We start from the raw sequence: 23298 nt of genomic DNA, 5'->3' as shown, positions 1-23298 counted from the left end.
CGAAACAAAAGTTCGGCGTCCGCGTCGCTCTTCCGAGATCTAGATCACGTTGCATGTAAAGGATTAAGGTCAGCGTCGATAGGCTAGTCTTCACTCTGACGATGTCGAACGAGTCGAACGTCTTCGAAGGAGAGGAATTGGAAAAATGGCTGCGAACCGGCTGAATTTATGGCGCTGCAGCGGAACGCCTAACCGGGAGATTGCAATTTTTCACCGGCAAGTTTTCCCTCGTTCCGCGACCTCCGCGATGAAAATATATCGGCGAACATTCCGGAAAGTTGCAGAGCCAAGAAATTCGTGACGTGGCGGCGTTATTAACGAGTACGAAGCAACCGCGAGGATTCTTTCTCTCGAGTAAACGAAGGAACAACAGCTCGGTTTTTCGGCAGGCATCGATCTTCGAAAGGACGAGGATTAGGCTCGATTTTAATCTTCCAACGACGAATCGGTCGTCGGCTGGTCGATCAACGACGGAATTTTTGGGGAAAGTTTCCCTCCTGTCTATCGTGAAGTTATCGGGATGTCGAGTCCGAAGAAACGAGCGCAGTCACGCGTGATCGATCGACGAACGAGAACGACGTGCGTACGAGCGAGAGAAAGAAAATCACGGAGAGAAGAAAGGAGTCGCTTACCATGGGATCGTGGGGTAGGTGCATGGGATAGGCTGGTTGGGCCAGGTGAGGGGGTGCGTAGCCGCTGTACGGAGGTTGGACACCGCCGCCACCTCCCGTCCATGGGTCTCCAGGACCCGTTCCTGCAGCGTTCCCATCTAGAACACAAAGAAAACACTCGTTTACAATAAGCTACGGGCTAGAGTATTTTGTCGATTTATTCGTTTACGGGATTTAAATAATTCTTTGGTATATAAAGAAATAGCACGTATGAGAAAAAGCGCATTACACGTTATGAAAGTTTCGTCCGACACGCGTGTCCACATTTACAATAATGTTTCTATCGTGCATAATGAGCTATATATAGAGCCGCATTTTTTCCACGGGGTTTCGTTCCAGCTCTATATGTGTCTTTTAATCTGATTAGACGAGGAACATTATTCGAGCACATGCGCGACATGCCCTGGACACTGAACGCCACGTGCTACTATTTGTTGCATTACCATGAGCGAGGTCGAAAGCGTGCGGATGCGAGCGATTCGCTTGCTGTTTCGCTCGCCCGGAAACCGAATCGCGAACATTGCTCCTTATTTGCGGAAAGAGTTTAAAACGCGACAGCGCTGTGACTGTGCAGTCAATGCACCACGCAACCGTAAACCCGTGTACGGTAATTTTTTCTTACTCAAAAGTCAATATCATCGACTAATCGGTTTCCTGGTAATAATTTGCACCAATTACCACACCGGTACGAGTTACGCTTGTACGAGACCAGCAGGTAAGTAACCCGAGCGTCCCTATGCTGTTCTCGAGAGAAATCTTTATATCTGTTTTTTGAGTAATTACATACCCCAAAAACCACTGGGAAATTGTCACGATGAAAATCACCTAAACTTGAAATTCCCTTAAATCGAAGGTTCTGTGAAATTGGATTGCCTGACTGAAAGAAAATGTTGTTCGATGAAGAGAAAAACTGAACGAGATTTTTTATCGGATGATGGAACTTGTTGGTCGCGTTTGAACACCCGTTAGAAAGGGCAATAGGCGGCACGACGACACGAGCCATTATTTCAGTTGAAAACAACAGCAATAAGCTTCGGGAACGTATTTCTTGATACTTTTGCTTGATATAATTCCGTGGCCAGAGTTTCCACGACGAGGGAACTGAAACTAAGCCAAACTACTCGTCCGTTCCTACCAACTACTGGCATTCGATGTCTGATAAAACTTTTTCGTTCGGCCTTCTCCTCCCCATTTATAAGGTATTCCGCTCGCTTACCGGGTGTCACGAGCCGAGAACGTATTCGAGAAGCCGGCCAACGAGCCTCCTTACCCTCTGATCTTTAATAACAACTTTACTCGGAAACTTTACCGATCTTATTGATTTACCGCCTCGGTAATCCATCCGGGAAACTTTGGATGCGCTCGACGACCTTCTCAGCTTTCTCTCTCGGAGAGAACTGCCTCGAAAAATACCGCGGCTAACGGCGAAACGATTCTTCGAATTTCGCAAGACTTTGTGGAATTTATAGAACCCAGAACAAAGCTCTCGTATCGATCGGTGAATTACGCGCGGATGCTTGCCTTCGTTAATCTCGAGCTGGGTGACGTGTTTGTAAATTTTCTGACTTCGTTTCGAAAATATCAGGATCCGCGGTTAAATAGAGCGCAGTCAAGATCGCGAATGATAACGTTGACAGCGATTGAAAGAGAAAATGGAAGAGAGAGAAAGAGACGGTGATTCCGCGCATTAACTCTGTTACGGACCTTGAACTTTTTACTTATGCCTTAAGCTTTTAAGTTAGTCGCGAAAAAAGATTTTTTATGTTTTAAGAAAACTGTAGGACACGGAAGAAGAAGAACATGATTAGTCACATTTTTTTCCAACCGAGGAAACAACTTTAAAAACGAAAGAAAAAAAAAAGAAAGGAAGAAAGATCATTAGCGTAAGATTGGGCCGAGAAATCGCGCATTTTTCTAGTTACGAAATTTTCTAGAGGAGAAATACGAGAAGAGAGAAGTACGATTCGGTCGAAAACCGGAAAAACGTGGCAGAATTAATCGCGTTGCGCGACATCTGACCAACGCGCGGCATCGTATAAAGTTGACTGGCGAAACGCGCCGTCGCGGCTTTTCCACGGGCGACTTTTTCCTCTCGTCCCGCGTAGCCGCGAATTTCAGCGCGGAACGAGTTGGACACGCCGCTGTTCGAACAAACAAAGAGAAATTGTTATTGTTTTTACGCGCGACAGGCAGAGCGGCGAATTTTACGAGCCAGCGCTAAACAGTTGAATATTACTGCGATCGTAAAGTCCCTTTTATCGTTCGTTTGAATCGTTACGCGATTTCCAACTGATATAGATGCGTGCACGTTGGATCAACGTGTACGTGTACACGAACGAGGGAGAACCGATAGGCTGGATCCAGGCCTCGGTCGATCGTTAGACAACGATCGATCGATCGATCCAACGGAACGGGCTCGATGTTACTTTTAGTTGTGTCCGGTAACGAGCGGCCTAGATTTTCGACTCACGATCGATACCAGTTTAAGAGAACACGGTAACGAGGATAGAACGACTTTTCCTTTTTGTTCGTAATACTTTTTCCCGCTTGAATTTCAAGTTAACGTCGTGTCTGTATTTTTGCAACTCTTGCGACTCCGCTACCGTTATATCGCGTTATTCTTTGCTATCGTGAAAGTTATGATATTTATTAAGATAGGAATGAAAAAAGACTGGATAACTTACCGATATAATAGGGATCTGCGTAGAGGGCCGCAGCCTTGGGGGAGGTATATCGTGGAGAGTCCTGACCGAATTCATCCGAGCCATACTGCAATGAAAACAACGATAGAGGTTATCAATTTTTTTTATATAAAAAGCATAGAGGGATTGTTATGAAATATACTCGTCAAAATATAATTCATCCTCTGACTCGCGTTATGTGCCGATTATAGCTTGACATATTCTTACGAATAATCAGTAGAAACTCGTAATAAGTAGGTTATTGTCGAAACTTTAACCATCGCTCTTGGAAAAGAATTCTTCGGCGTTCCCAAGCTAGGGATAATTTTAAACATTAAATAGAGAGGACTACAACGGTACTTATAATTATTATCAACGACAACTTTTCCACTTTTCATCTAATATCGAGTAATTTAATTTATTGGAATTTCCTTTGTTTCGTCGATTTTTGGAACGCAAGGAAATACATTGGATTGAAATGTGGTAGCGTACACGTGACTCCGTTCGATGATATATTTTAAGGATTAATAAAGAAAAGAAAAAGAGTAAGGGTGGGTGTACAGGCTAGAAGAAGTATTTGCACATGCCCTTGTTTTTCAATGAAACGTATTTTTATCAGCCTCGACATTGTACTTTCGTAGTATGAAATTTCTATAGTCATGCGATAGCACGTACTACTAGAGGCTTATAGGTAGTCACTGTACCTGGACCCAATTAATTGGCACGTGAATGCTATAACAGATACAATGGCGCGCAAATACATTTTGCTGCTGGTAAGATACGCCAGGCCCGAAAATCATTCGCGTTCCATCCCTTACCATTCTGTAGCTGCCGTAGTCAGCAGGGTAGACAAACATATCGTCAGGGATGGTGGGAGCCTCTCGAAAGCAAGTCAAATCGCGCGATGGGACAACATAACGGCGGCGTAGCGGGGAACCGGCGATTTGCCAGCGAGGGCTCGCACGGGGGTGGAAAGTGGCGCAGAAGGAGAGATTCGCGGCAGCATACCCTCGTCCCAATTTCAGCGTGATATATGTTAAAATATTCCACGCCGCTTCCCTTATTCTCCCGGCGAAAGCTTCTCTCCTCTCCCGCCGCCGTTCCGCCGAAAACTTTTGTCCCTGCTTCTTCTCTTTCTCCTTCGCGCCCCTCCGCTTCGCCACCACCTACTACTCCACCTGGTGCCACCGAACGCGCGACAAAACGAGAGGGACAGACAAGTTTCGGTCTAACGCGAGGACTATGGCCGTTTAGGCCGAATTTAACGGCGGTTCCTGGCAGCCGCGAAAGAATCCTCGCAACTTCCGCCTTCTTGCAACTTGCGAAATTTCTCGCGAAATTTCCTCAAAGGGACTCGGAGAAACTCGGACGCACGCGCTCCTCGCCAAGGAAAAAACGATTTACGATTGGTACACTCTCGTTTTAATGTCTTCGGGTTTAATCACCACTATCGTTTGAACGCCTGGCGTGTGTTTAACACGCTGTTGACGACACGCTGTGAAATAAATCTTATCGCCGTTTCCGCATATTCTCGGAAAGTATATAAATAATTATATTTATAAGAAACGTGGATACGCGTTCTCCGTTTACGACTCGTTAATATAACTTGGCGGAAACGTTCGGAAGCGACGAGAAGAGGCGGGAAAGAAAGAAACGAAGAGACAACTCGACACCGACCACGCGAAGGCTTACGCGAGACTGCGAGCGAGCTGACTACGCGTCAGCGCGCCGATTGACCGAGAGGGTAGTGGGGCCGATAGGAACCAATAGCGGAACACGCTTTGCTACCAAGAAGCTAAGATGCGTTTAGATCCGTCCTTTTGATAACGCGGGTTATCAAGAGTTCTCACTTCGTTCGAAGGCGAATTTGCATAATTGCACCATATCAACCAATAAACGTCTAGGTTCGTTTGCTTCGGAACGATATTGAAGAGTCAAGGCAGCAAATTGCAGAGATGACGAGGTAACTATTTTTTTCCTTAGGCTCGACGACGTGATAGTCTGAAAAGCGAAAAATGCGACGCGGAATCTATGGAGTTCTAAGAACAAAAGATCTTCGAGAGCGAGCGTTCAGAACGCATCCATATCTCGCGAGGGAGGAACGGGGCATATAATTGTAGGCGATAAAAGCATCGGGTTTATCGTGACAGCAGTCGATAACGAGAGTACAAATACGAACACCCACCCTGGGTGGGGACACGAAAAAAAAGCTGCTACTAATCGCGCGATAAACGCGCGGCCTCTGGACCTATTAATTTAAATGAATTGCTTTGACACCGGTGGCTTTCGTGCATAGGCGTTGCACACTGGTTCTCTGTCTTCTCTCTCTCTCTCTCTCTCTCTCTCTCTCTCTCTCGCAATTCCATTTCTTCCTCCATTTTCGATCGTATCGAGACATGTACATGGAAAAGATCTCTTGATGAGTATTTTAAACGTCACGTCCCCAGAGTCTAAGTAGAAAAGACTACGAGGCTACGGGAAGCTGTCAATCTACAGGACGTGTTTTATCGTTTATAGCGTCGTTAAAAACCAGTCAAATACTCCATTTTCAAATATAGATCGCTCAAAAATGACGCATAACCGAATTTAGCGAATTACCAGGTAAATTACTTAGCTTGGCTCGAATAACGCCAACTTTACTCTGTCGCGTTATGGTTCGATCGAAAAATCGACGAAGCGACGATAGGGGCGAAAAGTCGAAGTCGGATCGACCGCGGCGAGAGAGAAGACACCGCGTGGCCAATAATTCACGTTTTATTTCTCAGGTTCGCGGGGGTGGTTCGGTGGACACGCAATAATAAAAATGTCCGACGGCCGGCAAGCCGGATCAGAAATCTTAATATGTCCCGGTGGGTGTCCATAGTGGCGAGAGTCAGCGATTTCCAGCCAATATAAATGTCCTACATTGATTTAGTTCTCTTGTTCCCCGGCTTGCGGCCAGGATGGAAAAGGAGGGAAAACGAACGGAAACGTCTCTGTCAGGGAAATTAGCTTCCGAAGGTTTGAAATAGGACAGAAGGGTCGCTGGTACGGGGCAAGCTATGCGTGTTACGTGACGTCTTCGGAAAATTGAGCACGTGATGTTCGTCTCACGTTCTCATAGCGGCTATTTCGTCGTCTTGGAAATTATTCTCTAGCTTTGTGCGAGATATCGCGTCTGTTACGTCATCGGCTGTGACACGTCGTTGAAAATTACGGGAAAATTTTGTCGGAGAAATTTTTGAAAATTCCCCGAACGTAATAGTCCTTCTCGCGAAACGTTTCGCGAAACCTAACTACGGTAGCTTACGGAAATATTCCAACACTTGTAGAAACATTTTATGGATATATCGTGTGTGTTATAAAGAAACATTCTGAAATTTTATTAGCGCTGTAACGAGGCACCAGTATCACGATCATGTTGGTAAAGCTTGAAAAAGATATCTGAAAATGTACATAGGAGCCACAAGCTACACATTCGGGGCAAATATAGGTATATTTCGTAAAAAATCACGAAAGTATTTAAACAATCGATTAATCTCAATGCGACAAATATTCGAATACTTTCGTAATATATACCGTATATACAATCTTAAGGCCAGGCCAAAAGGAATTCCAAGAAATTTCACTCTATACGATAAGAAACACATTTAAAACGATAATTTGTCAACATCGTCTTGAAACGTTGGGCGTCTTCGATCGACTACACGTGGGCGGAAATGAATTTAAAAGCGGAAGGAGAGGACTGTGCGTAGCGAAGAGTCGCCTCTGGTATAATGGATCGTCGATTACTCCCTTATTAATTGCCGCGCTGACAATGAGACTATTTCCTATCGAGAGGCAAATATACGAAAGCAGGTGTCGCCCCAACGTACCGTGAGAATTTTTCTACCAGCAGCGTTCTAACATATTTTTATTAGTTCGGTTCTACCTGCATGCGATTGAAACGATAAAACGATTCCTACTTCTTCGGGGATGTTGTCCCTCTCTAAATTGTCTACCGGCGGCATAGAAGCAACAAGTTTGCGTCTTCTACTTGGTTAATTGCAGTCAATAGATAACGCGCGCGATAACGTATCTGTTTATCGATTTGATTAAATTTTAATGGAGGACTCCTGGACACCTGGTACCGCAGATTCCCTTTTTCTCAGCTTTTTTTTTCACCCACACGTAAACCCGCACACGCGAAGAAACAACGACGAGTCTTATCGACGAAAACGTTCATCCGTCTTTCCTCCGCATTAGCTGCTCGCAACCTAAAGAGATTAATGCCAGGCGATTTGTAAAAAAAGCTGGATGCAACGGTCTTTAAATCTAATGACCGCCGTGTCACAGATGGATGTTGGATAATTTCTAACGAGCTTGGCCGTGCACGCACACCCTTTATGAAATTGTTTGCTTCTACGCGAATTGCTCGTGTCACGCGCAGAGTATATTACCGCCGACGAAGAAAGGCGGGTCTCTTCCTCTTTAAAACGACGAAATCCTCCGAAAACGAAACGGATAACGGATAACGGACAACGAAATCAAAAACGAAAATCAATCAAGACGTCCTCTTTTGCTATATTTCCGTCGACCGTGGTAAAGAAGATAGAAAATTTCACATGACGTTGCGACGTTGGCTAAAAGAATGTGGGAACGATAGAACGTCGTGGTAATTCCCGTATTTTCTTTTTCTGAATTTACGTTTCTTCGATTCGTGTAGAACGAGGTCCCGATGGGTTCCCATGGCGGAGGGAACGGCCAGCCATAAAGGAAATACCCGTAGATGGAATAGGCATGTTCTGACACAGGACGACTTCCGGTTGTGCCATTTCGAACATCCGCGACGAATAGAAATCGAGACAGCCTTCTTTTCCTTCCCTTTTTTCCTCTCCTTCGTCCAGTATACCTCTATTTCTTCTTCGTGTTTCGATGTTTCGCATAATTTTAATTGCAGGCACGATGGGAAGACGAGAGAATGGGATTCGAGACGGAGTATCGAACTTTACACTCCTTAACGAAGGCGATTCGGTATCTGGACTGGCTGCGTTCTGCGGCTCCGATTTCGCAGAATCGCTTTTATCGTATCGTAGAAAGAAATTGCGGCAAGAAGAGGCGGAAACGGAGGGAGCCTCGGTTTTGCAAAACACGAGATACAATGCCATCTAATATTTGAGATTTCCTTAGTAGACGTTATTCCATCCGACATCTGATCGGTTGTTGTGCTGACGCTGTCATAAACTTAACTTTAACTCTGACGAATATCGACTATCTATCTGTAGAATGTTTAACAATTAATTCTAATATTTTCCTCCTCGCGGTTTTCCATTTTCACTCGCCAACATCCTGGATGTTTATATTTTTCATACTATTATTCCGTTTAATATTTTAAACAGAAACGCATCGAATCGTGGATTCGTACATTGCGGTAAAAACGTCGAGACTCTTTTATTTTCACCCTGGAAATGCAGAATTGCCATTTCTCGTGAAATTACATCGTACCGCGTAAGATTTTTCTGTATCTATAGGCAATGGATGACTAAACGGTTTCACAGTAAACCCCGAGTTGGTAGCCCAAACAAAGGAGCCACTTGCGTCGACGACGATACGCGTGGTAAACAGGAGTTCAAAGAAAGAGAAAGAGAAAGAGAAGGGAGGGAAAAGAGGGGAATAAAGAAGGGAGAGTGGTAAAATTCATCGCGACGAGTAAATCTTGACGATAAAGGAGAAGAAGGGTGTTGGAGGATCGCGAGAGCGGTACGATCGAAAGCTTCCCGTTTTAATTGGCACCCACTAATTGGTAATTATCAGGCGTACCCACTCGTGGAAACCTGACGTAAGAGGCTTAAGGCCGTTTACACGGGATGGAGGATCCGGTGGCAACGGTACCAATACAACCGCCACGGGCGTAAGGTATACGTCGGTTTACAACGTTCCGAACACACAGCGCAGGTGTGCATATGTAATTCCGAATGGGTGCCTCGGCTAGCAGCGCAGCACGTGAAAAGAGACTAGAGATCCACGACGTCTACATTATTTATTAGGCGTATCGTTATCGCGTATATAGCGAGAGCCAAGACAAACGGCTGCATAATCAACAATTAGTTGGCTGATATGGCCTACGTGATCGGTTTTTAACGAGTGAAGCGTCCAGGCCTCGATTAACACGCGTCTTCTCGCTTACATTCACCGTATCTCGCTAATACTTTCGAGAAAAAAAAAGAATAAGCGAAGAAAGTCGTTAATCACTCTTATGCCTCCAACTTCTGCTTTTCGTTTGTTTTCGGTATTAAATATACACGCACGAGTAGCTTTTTCGTTTCTTCCTTTTTCTTCAAAAGTACCGATGATTGCGATAACATTATGCTACCGGTTGGTATACTTAACCACCGCTGTTTTTAACGCTGTTTTAGGCCAGGAAATTCGTAGCAAGGTAAAACGTAACGACCTAGGCAGCGAGACGCTGTCAAGTAAAATTTTGAGTGCGTGATACGTGTACGCGACTTCTTTACGTTGCTCGAAACGCGGATTACGAGGTTCCTGGGCTACTCTAAATCCAACGTACGATAAATACGCATCTAGCAACGTTATCGGAAACGTCGCGCTACACAGTGTCCTACGTTGTAAAGGTAGAGCTAGATTACCCAGAACCTAGATTATACTAAAGCTATATTACACGGTGGGTAGACGGTCGTAGGTATAAGTTACGGGTTACGTGGACTACGCAGAATCCGATTGTCGCAGTGCTACATTATAAGGCATCCCGCACGCGTGGCCCGCGTCAAAATTATAGGAAATCTAGATTGGCCTATATCTGATCGGTTGACGAGGTTGGTTTATGGAGAAATTGGGCTACGGCGGAATCTAAACTATTAGCTCGAACGCGATACGGAACGCCTAATATCCACGAGGTAGACGTAGACAGGAGCGATCTACACGGTGGATCCTCGTCTACGGCGAATCTAGGTTACGATGAGCTTAACTCATGGTAAGCCTGGCCCGCGGCGAACGAAGTTTCGTTCGGATGCTAAATTAGTGCTCGCTTGGCACGAAAATACGATTCACCACGCAACGCAATTCGTGTTCCGCTCGAATCAATTTCCCAGTAAATATCTCTGCGAACTTAAACGGGCCGCGGTTTTCTTCCCGGCGATAAAAACGACTAGCAACGCAGAGTGGCAAACGTATTCGTCGATACGGGAGAGTTTCTTTCTTGGTTCCAGAGATTGACTCACCGAATCAGAATGCGATTGAAATCCATGTAAAGTCAGCCTCCCGCAAAAGGATCAAATCGATAGGGGATCGAGCGAGTCGCCTGGTCGCGTCGCGTCGTTGTCGACCAGCTGCCTAGGTACACAGTAGCAGCAGAACTCGGAATCGAATCACCCGGTAGAATCGACCAAACGCGAGCGTTTCTCCTCTTCCGAGGAGAAGGGTCGACTCATTCCTCGAGAATGTGATTTAAGTCTGCATAAAAGACGACGGCCGCGCAGAATTACAAGAGGCATGCAGTTCCGCTCGCGTCGATATACGCTCCGCGCCGAGGAACTTTCCTCTCTCGTCACCGCGCGCGCGGAATACCGAACGATCGCTTATCGCGTTCTCGCTCTCGGCAGAAGACCGGACCCCGTCCTTTTTCGCCAGTCTCAAAGGGAGAACTTTTTCCTTGAAAATAAAGCGATTCCCTTCAGGCTCCAGGCTTCCACCCGCCCACTTTTCCACCCCTATTTAACTTTTCTCCGGGCCACCGGTTCCACGAAAATTTATTCTCCGTCCGACTCCACCGACCGCAAAGAATAAAAAATTACGTTTATTTCCTCGGTATTGTTATCGTTGTCGTTTCAATCCGTCCTCGGTAATATTTGACTTATCATTACGCGCGATTAAAAGTTGCTCTTACTCATACCGTGAATTGTTCGTTGTACTTGCGACGTGTTCGATCTTCGCGAGCCCTTTTCCAACCTTGGAACAGACACTTGCAAAGCGGACGTCGATCGACAGGTCGCAAAGAGATCATTTTCCGTCATTTTGTGGAATGGAACGTGAATAGCCTACGTTTTTCTTCGACTACATTTTCGTGGAAAACGTTTCGTAATTGTGACCGCGACAACAAAGTTTCACAAGAAAAAAGGATATTTCGTGCAGATGTATTCCCGATCCGAGAGACGATTCGTTCAATATAGACGCTTAATGAGCAAGTTTTTCTGTCCAGCGACGAGGAAACGTGTTCGGTATGCCGTTAAAAATTCATAGCTCATTTCCAGGCGATAGGAAAAAAAAACGTGCTTGATATTTTAACGACTCGAGTTGAGACAATCGAGAGATGCCGATACCGATTAGAGTACGTGGCTAGAACGTTGCGAGCAGAGGATAGAAAGGCGAGAGACAGGCCGAGACTCTACAGTGTGGGACGTGCACCACGCCCGATCCGGAATATTTCATTCCGTTTTTTTTCTTCATAATCGCGTCATATTACCACAATCGCGCTCCATAGTAATTGCCGAGTTGAAAATTATACAGACGTAAGCCGAGATTTTCGTGAGTTGGATCGAGACGCGTATTTCAGATTTTAATCCTGGTGCGTTTCTCGATTCTCTTTAGAAGCAATAGAACTCCTCCTTCGTTAACAAATTTACAAGTACGAACGAAAGAATCGTCGTTGACGAGGTGTGCGATAAACTTTCTCTTGAGACGTTAAAAATCTTGTTGCCACTTAAGGAGAATAAAATTGTGCTGCTAAAAAAACGAAGACTGTAGCAGAGTTAAAAGCATCATCCCATCGGTTTAATAATTAATTAAAGTGTAATTTTAACTATTTTATCTGCGATTATTTTTACGTTCTCGAACCTTTCGACGATTCGAAAATTATAATCGTCGACGCGTTTCAGAAGCGTCACTTTTCCGGGAACTAATTCGCGGCTGGAGCGATTTTAACGTTCGAGGAATTACCGGGGTAATAAATCCGTGGTATTTTTCGATCCGCGTTACCATCGCCGATTTACCAGAAAAATCAAGATGGAGGGGCGGGGCAAGGAAAGAAGCTATGTTAAGAGATATAAATCTTATTCACAGCCAGAGCTAGACGACCGATGTACACGACAGTGGTACACACGAGGATCAAAACCACTTTAACGATCTCGCCAACTAATCGATATAATTATCTTCTACCGAAGCACGTTCAGTCGCCATTTCCCCAGAGTACTACTCCTATTTATTTATCTCTAACGACGAATACACGCGTTAATAACTACGATTATCAATTAACTATCTTTAACCGGATTAACCGTCTTTTAAATAGAAACTGCTATAACCGTGGAATTTATCGTCAAAAGTTCATCAAAAGTTCGTAAAGACGAATCAATTTTTGTTAGTTTTGTCGTGGTCGGTTTCTTCGCGATAGTAAAATGTAATCTGATTTTAATTGGCAGAGGAATAGGTAAAAGAATAAAAGATTTCGAAGTAAAAAGTCTGTTATGTCGGAGAAACGGTAATCGACGAGTTAGCTAGCCTTCTCTGATCGATACGTGCGTTCCATCCCCGTTTCGCGCAACTTTGGTTATTTTTGTTGGCTATAGAACGACGAGTTAAATAAAAAGAATTCGTACTCCTATAGGAGAAGTTTGTGGCTTTTTCGATCGAAGTAGAATGACTGGAACTGTGTCTACGCCGGCCAAGACAAATATTCTCCAACGGGCTACGAACGATGCCTTATAATTTAATTAATCTTAAGAGAAACGTATTTCCCGATTGTCTAAATGTTTCTACTCGAGTAAACTTTCTCGACCAAGCTCGGTGAAAGGGGTTCTCTAGAATGCAAAACGCGGGCTATCACAAACGTCCCGAGAAGGTGGGAACGAAGAAAACTGAGAACGAGTGGGACGGTGTGCGAAGATTCTTCAAATTCCAGCGAGCGATTTTTTCGTTGTCGACAGAGTACTGGTGAACGAGGTGGCTTGTGTGTGCGCGTCTTTCGTATGCAAGTGTGACCGCCACCTAATACGTGCCACCACGGCACATACTAATTAGCTGGACGAGCGAAACGCGTCGTGAATACGACTCCACGTGGAGAGACAAACATTAGATACGAGTGGCGGCACATCAGGTTAGGTCGAGGCTAAAGCTCCGACTGCGAGCCGCTTCCTGCCACGAAATCCGCTTTGAAATTCTTTCGAAACATACCCGTGGCTCGCCAAAGTATTCCAAGCACTCGCCACGGAAACTTTGGAAATTTCGTTAGCACTTTCAGACACCACTATCGTGATTTTTGTGCGTTTGTGGGCAATTTGAAAATGCGAAGTTGCACGCAACACACCTAATGTGAGCAAGATATATAGAGTATCCAAAATCATTTTACCATAATTGATAGGTGAACGCACACACACTTTTACTTACATGTTATCCTTTTAATTACATTCTCAAAATTATCAACTGGCACGAAAATCCGCGATTTAATAGCGTCAAAAGGTAACGTTAAACGATCCTAGGTTTAAAAGTCACCGCGATACGACCATGGTGTAACCTGGATCTAGAATATTCCAGGCTAGAACATCGTCAGGTATGACGTCATCGAGACCCTTAAAAACGACATCCTTTCCCTTCCAACGGGCTCGACACTGAATCTCCCCGCGAATAAACGACGGCAAGTGCACGCTGAGAACGTGGTATGTGCAATAAAAGATTCGAGTCGGCTGGAAGTCACGTACGAGTACCAAACCGGTCCTATGCAGTCTGCGACTAATCAGCCGGTCTTGTGCCACGCGAGACTTTCCTTCGATACCGGTTATCGTAAAATTGTCACATCCATCGTACGTAGAGGTGGATAAAAGGCGGACGAAAATAGTAGGAATTTGATCGGGTTAACCTTAACTCCGAGGAGTCGACCGCGTTGTCCGACGAGCAGGCTAAGTGACGCCTTTTATATCTCTTCGGTCAAACTCGTCTTCTTTCTAATGCTGCACACAATTGGGTACACCGCGAGTTTAGAATCTGACTCGAAGCAGAACTCGAATGGAAAATTCGTAAAGGAGTTGGCGAGGCACGCCAACTCGGAAGACGATCCGAAGGCACGGTGTTCGTAGATGAGAGATATTTGAAAGCTTGAACGGTCGATTACACGCATGACCGAAGGCGAACAGTTTCCTGACAAATCGCGCAACATCATCGCGCCAGCTATTCTCCGCAAAACGACTCTACTAAGACGTTTACCCCGCTCTCCTGTCCGCCATACTGGTTCCAATAGCCGGGAGATGGGACCGAGGAGACGGCCGGCTGTAACACATTCCCGGACAAGTTGTTCGGGCTGGCGGCTTGAAATCGATCCCCGGATACGTTCTGCGATCGATTCGGACTCCTTCGTGGCTGACTGTTGCACGTTAACGCGGAACAGTTCGAAGGTAACTGAGAAAGATTGCAGCCGACTCGAAGAGGACTCGAACCGTTGTTTCCTGAACCGAGTCTTCCAGCTCTCATTTGCATCCGCTGCGACTGGACAGTGGCGATTTGAGCGTACCTCGAGGCGGTCCTGCACTGCTCGATCGCGTAACACGGCTCCATTTTGATCCCAAAATCGCTCAGTTTAAAATTCTGCTGGTTCATCTTGAAGTCTGCGTTGCTTTCGAAGCTACGATCCATGTTGAATTTTTCGCAGAGAATCGGGATACGAACAATAGATTTACAGAGGAGTCATCTACGTTTTTTGTTCCTCGCGGATCGATGCATTCTCCGGTCTTTATCGTTGATCGCGATCCAGCCAACAGGATCGACGGTCGACCGATCGCTCGTCTCTTTGACACGAATTCGTATTTAACATGGTTGTTTGGCTCGTCAGAGCCGGTGGATTCGCTAAACCCTTGCTGCGATCGATGTCGTATCGATCGATTCTTTCGATTCGAACGCGTTGCGAAAGCTTCTCGGGACGAGGTATTCACGCGGCCAATGGTATTAGAGAAAATCGTGGAAAATCGTGAGATAAATTCGTATCCGGCGTGCGCAACGCGAGGATAAACAATCTCGCGTAGGACGAGACATCCTCTCCGCGCTTGTCTTTCTCTCGAGAGGGTCTCGACGTTTAATTCAATTTATCGCTGCACGGAGGAACTGCGATCGCTCGAATCGCAGGCGACGCGTTTCTCCGTTCGCTTCTTCTCGCGTTACTCGGTTAAGCTCGCCGCGCGCCCAACGACGATCATTAATCAGCGAGGAAAGTTTGCGAAACCGCGAGTGCCTCTCCCGAGTTCCCTTTAATTTGGATTCTTCGAATCGCTCGAGACTTTCGTCGAAACGCAGCCTCCGCGGCCCTCCACCACGCCGACTATTTTTGAACAATGCGTTTACACTCGCGTTTCTGCGCACTTCGCCGCACGAGACTTTCACGAGCGCGTTAACACACCGCGTATCGCAACCCTGTTCCTCGAGCTTCCCAATGACGACTAATCTCGCTGTTCCCTCGTCGATCCTATCGCGCTACACAATTTTCTTTCCTTTTACTCGCCTCGTATTTATAGTTCATAGCCTTGAGTTTTACAGAAGGTAGACGTACTTCTCACTTTGGTTCGATATATTTGCCCCTATTCTTCGAGAACACAATTTCACAAAATGTAAAAGATCGCCAAGCGTCTCACGAACTATGAAAACCATGTTTCCGATAAAATCGTTCCGTTTTAGAATCTCTTTCTTCTCGACCTGCTCTCTCTGCCAAGATACATCACTTTCAAAAAAAAAGTTGAAATTTTTACGAATCTCGACGATATTTCACGAAGAACGATTCGAGTTCCGACGTCGATCGAACGAATCACTTTAAATTAGGGATTCAGCCGCGCAACGGTATCTGAGAGCGATTTCGCGGCCGAGACGACGGATCGTCGCCGAGGATCGAAGCGAAAACAATCGCCAGAGGATTAGAAGGCAAGAAGCGACGGGCAGCTGGTCAGCCAGTACAGAGACGACTGGTTTTGTTACTCGGCTCATAAGCTACGCGCCACACGGAGCCTGGGTCCAGCGTTACCCCTCCACGAGAACGTGCTTGTTCCGTGCATGTAGACGCACTCGTGTGCCCTCTCTCGCTCTCCTCTCGGCCCTAGGCTCTACTCTCGTCGTTCCGTTTACACGCGTCCGTTGCACCGCTACGCTCGCCGCGCCACATACAGTTTCTCCAACTTGGCCGAACGTCGATAACAATTTTACGGTCATGTTCTTTCTTTCTTACGCTGTTCCATAGAGAGAAACAATAGGGATCGGACGGATTCAAATTTTCCAAACATCGAGAGATCCAAGCGATCGTGCGATCTCTGCGGTTAAGATTTGACCAACGACGTGTCTCGCGCGCGATCGAACCGATACTATTGGCGAAATTTTGCGAATCGCGAGTTGCAAACTATCGGAGTACCTATCTACATGGTAACGAGACAAACGAAGTTCTACAAATGCGTTAAAAAAGTCACAAGTTCGTTGATTGTTCCGCCAAGAAGACGCGGTAGCGGATAGAACGATTTTCTATGTGACAATCCGAAACTAATGGCGTAGATGAAAAGAAACTAAGCGGAAGGACGATCTCCGCCGTGTCTGATCGCCGATCACCGAAGAATTTTCCATCGAATCCTCGCGTAATCGTTCCATCTATGAATTGTTTTGTAAATCTTCGCCGTTATCGTTTTGCGATACTCAGGATGCTATTATTCGTTCCTATAAAGCGTCAGGATTTCCTAGAACGATCACGGAAAGAGAGAGTGGGTGGTCGCGAGCTTAGCCTTGTCGCGCACGAGACGAAAGCGTTCCGCTCATTGCCGGTTCTTTTCTTCGCCGACGCGACGGCGGATCAACAGAGACGTTCCAGTGTTCCGAGGAAGAAAAGGGACTCGCTCCAACAGCGAGATTTATTCCGGACCGCACTGGGCATCGTCAAAAACAGAAGTGTATATTGATTCATCGAGGCGGGCGTTGTTTGCTGCAAGCTATCTGCTCCCTCCCGTTCCGCGCGGGCATTAATCGCGATATCTTAATCGCCTGTTTCTTCCCGTTTTTACCAGAGGTCAAGTACCTCGGGCATTCCCAGTCCGACAAAGACTAGAAAAACCTAACTGGAATTTTTCTAACGTTGTACGACAGAAGAACAGCCAAATTACCGATACGGAGACTAAAGGACGATCCGATCGAACGAACGAACCTGTTCCGATCTTTGACGAATTAGGATTCGCTGGATCGGCGAGACCGAGGCTCTCGATAGGGAAACTTGGCTGGAATTAGTTCCTAACGTTGAACGAGAAAAATTATAAACTGCGAAAATCGTAAATTGTTAAGAAGAGACGACGGGTCGATCAACGAACCGTACATCGAACCATCGAGGAATTAAAATTCTTCGAACGAGCAAAGTCGAGGCGTTCCCGTTGAAACACGGTCGCACATACTCGCGTTCGCCAGTTCGAAAGTGCTCGCGTGCATCGTTGCATCTCTCGTTGCCGCGTGGCGCGCACAGAGCTACAGAAATAGTTCGTTCACGGAGCGGAGGGACCGCGAGGGACCCTGGATGGAATGAAGTCCGGGGGCAGAGGGGACCGAGAAAGAGAGGAACGAGAGAAAATACGAGCGGGAGTTACGAGTTACGGCGGAAAACGGTGGATTATGTGTGTTTAACCCCCCACTTCCGAAAGGCCCGGAGTTATGTTTGAGCACGAAAAGTAAACTTCGACTTCGTGGCGACGTGAGGCGCTTTGTGAGGATTAGGAAGGAGGCCGCCACCGGTGAATCGGCTCTTTTGTCCCGACTTCCGTGCGTCGGGGAATCGATTCTTCTCGAGACAGAAACTACCGTCTTATTCACGCATTCTTCTACGAAAATGAAACAAAGCTACAAGATTCTTACTCTACCACTGCACTTGCACGATTTAACTGGACCGTTGCGACCGTTAGGCTTTTCCATATCCAGACCAATCTCCGTAATTAAAATTTAATTTTCGCGAACGCGAATACGATAGAATTTATTGGCAACGAAAATGTTAAAAATTTAACATCGAGATGCGGCAGATCTCTCTCTGACGAGTTAGCTCTTCGTCAGTTTCGAGAATAGGGAATCGCTCGAAGGAAAGAGAGTCGGGTTTGCGTAACGATAATTGGTTTAATTATTCGAATATTCGACTTCACTTAGAATGTCGATAGAGACTGGAAATTATATAGAAATTCAGTAGTCTTGGGGAAAAAAATACGAGCCCGCGTTACCACCCCCGCGGCGTCGAGCGGGTCACGGCATCCGGGGGAGGTAAACCCGAGGAAAAACTGGCCAGGCCGACGTGCAACAGGTAGGAAAGCGAATGCACAGGCCAGTGCAAGTCCAAGCAACCTGTCAAATATCGGTGAAACGAAGGAGGCCGTTGGATAGCCAAAAATATCGACGTCGATCAACCTCGCGTAAAAACGTCGAAATCGTCGCTTTATCTTTTTTTTCTAAAACGTGGCGGAATATTTTATCACCGAATCGACGTGTTTTCCTATCTTTAAATAGCCAATCAATGAAAGCAACCTTGATAGAAACAGCTGTGTAAACGAGATTCGCAAATTTTTATTCTTTTCACGAATTTGACTGACTAGATCGGTATGACGTCGTATTTCTTTATATTTGTTGTTACTTAGAAAATTGACTAGTTCCTGGATATTGGTAGAATAACGCTAGCAAATAGTTCTATATATACGTATAGGTACTTCCGCTCAAAGGTCTCGTCGTTGGGACGTTTCCCATTTCTTTCTTTTTCCTCTCTCGAACGTTTCTTATATTAATATCTTTGAATCGAATCATTAATACGTCAATGGTATGTACTTGCTTCCTCGTATAAGATATCGCCGCGAGTTACGATCATTTATGACCATAATTTCGATCATAATAAACAGAGCAAAAAAAAAAAAAAAAGAAAAAAAGACGAAGCTTCCAACGCAACTTTCTTATCGTTAACTTCTTATTTCGAATCGTAGAATCTTTTCAACGTCGCTCGTACCACGAATCGCAACCCACGATACCGGTATCTATAAATCGAGAAAAAAGCCAAGCGTTTACGTAACGCTAGCGACAGCTAGAAAATCGTCCGCGGGATTTCGCGTGGAAAACGACAGGACGCAAGCGAGGAGGGGAATCGGCATGCGTAATCGAGCAGCCAACGCGCTCCAGAATCGACTGGCGGTTGCTCAACGAAAACTAGTACCTACCCGTGCCACGGTCCGCGAGATGCCTAATCGTACACCTTCACCTAGATATCCGTCGATGTTTGCTCGCGACAACGTACCCTTTCGAATCGCGACACGCTCGTGTTACACCGTGCCGCGAGCCACGGCACTCTACGTAACTCGTTCGAACCCTACCAGCTACGGAATTCTTTTTTCCACGAACATCTAGAAAAGAGTCGTAAGAAGAAACTAAACTCGTTAACGGCAATGTTCGTGTGAGACGCGAGCAAAGCTAATAATAAAGACAATTACGCTTTCGTATTTATAGAAGCACTTTCTCTCGCTTCTTCTTTCTTAACGCTAATTTCCCAAAAAAGTGTATTATACAGCCGATAGACGATTTCGCTAGAAACGAAATTGCGCGTTTCTGTCCAGTCGGCTGCGAAAAAATAAATCGTACGTGCGCGGATCAACTTCTCCGGTGTCGGCTGGCGATCCGAGAAAGAGACACGGACGATCTTCGGACAGATTCGATTCGCTCGGGTGAAATATCGTCCTCGGGACGAAACGAGGAAACGATAAAACGCTGCAGCGTCCGAGACGCCGAGAGAGGCGAACGAGAGGCGGACGAGGGGAGGGCGGAGAATAAAGACGAAGGTCTCGAGAAACGACACGAGAAAGCTCGCAGGAAGCAGAGGACGAAGAAGGGAGTGTTCGGGGCCGATGCTTTCTACCGGTACTGTACCGGTTTTAAAGGACTCCGGAGGAGTAGAAGAGAAACGAGGGAGGTACACGAACGACGTGTAGTGCACGCGCGTGCAGGTACGATTCGCGTACCTGAGAGGTGCGCGACAAGGACGGGGCCCCGAGAGGTGATCGTGCTACGCGGCTCGGCAAATAGACGATAGAGAAAGAAAGAGCGGATGCGAGGAGGACGGCTGTACTAAGAAGAGAGGTGGACTAGCCACCGAAGAGTAAACTGGCCAGACTGCCTGCCGCCGTCGACAACGTAACGCCGTTCTTCAGGCAGCGACAGCAGCTCATGGAAGGGGAAATAACCGAGAGCAATCCGAGAAATACAGAGTATCTGGATAAAGTAATATTTTGTCGCGGTGGCTCCGCAAACGTATCCTTACTTTCTAGTAAGGCGTTTTCTTTAATCAGCTTCTGCGTTTCATTTTTACAGTATTTCTAATTTTTGTAGTTACGATAGTACAGCTCGCAGAACGAAACTTCTTAGTGTTTCATCTATCCAATATCCGGATTGTTCGTCGTGAAATACTTTTGCCAGCTATCGTAGCTTTACGCGGTAAGAGTTAAAAGCAGCGATGATAAGACTAACGAGTTTTAGCCGAAAGTCGTCTGAAAGAGTCTCAGCAACTCGAAGTTCTAGTACGAAGAGACAACGGCGGATCGGCTAACGGGACGTTCCCCTTTTGTTCGGCCGGCGAAAGAATTAATCAGGGAAGAGTAAATTGGCCCAGACTGCCTGTCGCCTTTGGGAACGTGGTTATACGTGCCAATAAAACTGGTCGGAAGAACGCGCTACCAAAACGACCACGCTGACGTGCACACCTTGTCTGACCTTATTCGACGAAATTAGAAATCTATCGGCCACGAATGAAAGACGCGATCCGCCTCTGAATAACTCTGGCCGAATCGTCCAAGCCGATCGATACACCTTATGCCAAACGATGCGTTCGTTGCGTAAAACTTGCTCGTTAACGAGTTACAACCGCGCGTCACGCTATTCTAGTCGCGTGTCGACCCTCGAAATAAACAGGGACGATAATTATTTTTAATCGACGAATTAAAACAACGACCGATTAAAGGAGAACGATCCATTAAACTGTCCTTCCCAGATCTCCCGCTTATTGTATCAAACACCAACGACACCTTTCAATATACGTACAACGAGTTTCGTTATTCCGTGCAAAGTTCAAGATTGAATTTTAAGATACGGAAGTACTGACGCCGTTGTATCGACGAGCAGTGCAACGTTCGGAAGGTGTTTGAACAAGGTGCTCTATAAGAACCGCGCCACGCGTCCAGCTTCAATTGTCAGTTCCGATCCTTTGCCGCTGACTTTTCGGTTCGGACGGTCCACGCGATCCACGGCGTCGACGATCGGGCGAAAAAATAGCACGCGGTCGATTCAACGATCCCGCTGAATTTGGTTGGGACCAACTACGGCCCTGAAATTTACCGATATCGCGTGACACTCCGGAAAAGGAGATTCCCTCGGCAGATAAGCTGGTTCGTACAATTAGAAGGCGTTCCTCTCTAACAGTGTTTCTGTACCGTTAATCCATTCGCGATTCAACGATTGCGAAAGCTTCCTGAATTCTGAGCGACCGAACGATAGGGACACGTCGATCCACGATTCGCAGCCTCAAAGGTCAAGGTCCTATTCTCGTCCGGGAAGCTGCGACACGATGAAAAGAACACGCGAACGTAACGAAGCTCGCAAGTTTCTGTTTAAAAAACGATCGGATTAGCAGATTCGAATGAATTCGGATGGAAAGAAGGATGAACTCGTTTCCTGTGTCACGGACGAACGATATAAATATCGTATCGACGCGCGACTATAAAAGTCGGACTTACGAGTCTCCCGATGCGTAGACGATTTCGTCGTACGATTTCTAGGACGAGATTTACAGATCGTTTCACGAGGAACGGTCAAAGATTAACGATCCGGCTAGGTAAACACATAAAATGGCTGCATATTACGCGGCAGCTGAATAAAGAAACAGCATAAACGCGAATGACAAACATTTCCGCGGGGAACGTGGAAAATATCGGGGCGACAGGCAGCTAGGTAGGCGCGGTGCTAGAAAGTTGAATGAATTAAGCACGCCTGTTTACGATTGTTAGCGACTGACTGCCCACGTGCTTTCCGCTTGCGTCGGCTCTATAGGTTTCCTTTGATCCTCGTCATATCCACGGAATGTACCTTTCTTTCTTCGTCACCTTCGTATTCCAGTCCTTTCCTTCCCCTTTTACTTATCAACACCCTTCCCCCTTTTACCATCGAATCAATCCAACTGACTTTCCTCTGTTCTCCGGTCGAACAAAGCAACTGAGAGAGCCAAATGCTCCGCGACTGCGACTCCGTCACTTACCTGAAACAAAACGAAGGAATTTTAATTAGAAACGACATACAGGGAAACGATTACACGTAGAACGAGCTAATTGCACGTGGCGACGTTCAAGGTAACCGGAAGTAACGGGCATTTTCCGGATAACGGAAAAGTCGACATCGGGGATTCGAGGGACAGGGAAATTATCGTCGTCGGCTCGATGTCGCCAAGGACGCAAGATTACCGCCATTCGATGAGCTAAGTCGACTCGCGAGTCATGCGTTCGCCTGTGCTCACTTTTCCAAGAAAAAAAATAAAAAAAAGAAAAAAACAAAAAAAAAAAGAGGTTCTAGATTACGCTTTTATTTGCAGGCATTACGACTTTCTCGTAGTTTCATGAGGCGAGAATGTGGGGAATGTGGGGACAATTTGCCGGAAAATTGGAAGAATTTATACGATAAATTTTGCGTTGTAATAATATGGTAAGAATTTGATTGCAAAGATCCGTTCGACTTAAAATTCGTAGTGAAACTGCCCGTTCCTACATAAATACGTAGGAGGTATAACTCAAGTTACGTCGGATCGTAGTTAGAATAATAGAATCTCGGCTACGATTACATATACGATGTAGTATCTGAAGCTGACAGTGAGCATTAACTTGTTCGCATAAACGAAATAGCGGATAAACAAGGTTCTAGCGTAACATCGATATCCCAAACGTTCGTTTCGACGATCGACGATACGTCTGAGCAGGTACGTT

General features: G+C 46.0%; 1 protein-coding gene across 15 annotated transcripts in view; it reads right to left on the bottom strand.

Annotated features, from left to right (window-relative positions):
- LOC138187065 (transcription factor 12) overlaps window positions 1–23298 on the bottom strand; it is a 109477-nt gene that overhangs the window by 13010 nt on the left and 73169 nt on the right. For 14 of the 15 annotated variants that reach the window (XM_069127522.1, XM_069127526.1, XM_069127523.1 and 11 more), the window contains 2 exons: window positions 3356–3440; window positions 633–769 (listed from right to left, as the gene is read on the bottom strand). In XM_069127522.1, coding sequence (XP_068983623.1) covers window positions 633–769; window positions 3356–3440 — 222 coding nt within the window. Of the gene's footprint in view, window positions 1–632; window positions 770–3355; window positions 3441–14518; window positions 16174–23298 lie in introns of those variants that run through there. The other variant, XM_069127533.1, reaches the window with a different exon arrangement.

Source organism: Bombus flavifrons, chromosome 14, assembly GCF_040668555.2.
Source record: "Bombus flavifrons isolate JBK064 chromosome 14, iyBomFlav1_principal, whole genome shotgun sequence".
NCBI lineage: Eukaryota > Metazoa > Arthropoda > Insecta > Hymenoptera > Apidae > Bombus > Bombus flavifrons.
The sequence above is the reverse complement of the archived record's forward strand: the minus strand, read 5'-3'. Positions and strand labels throughout refer to the sequence as shown.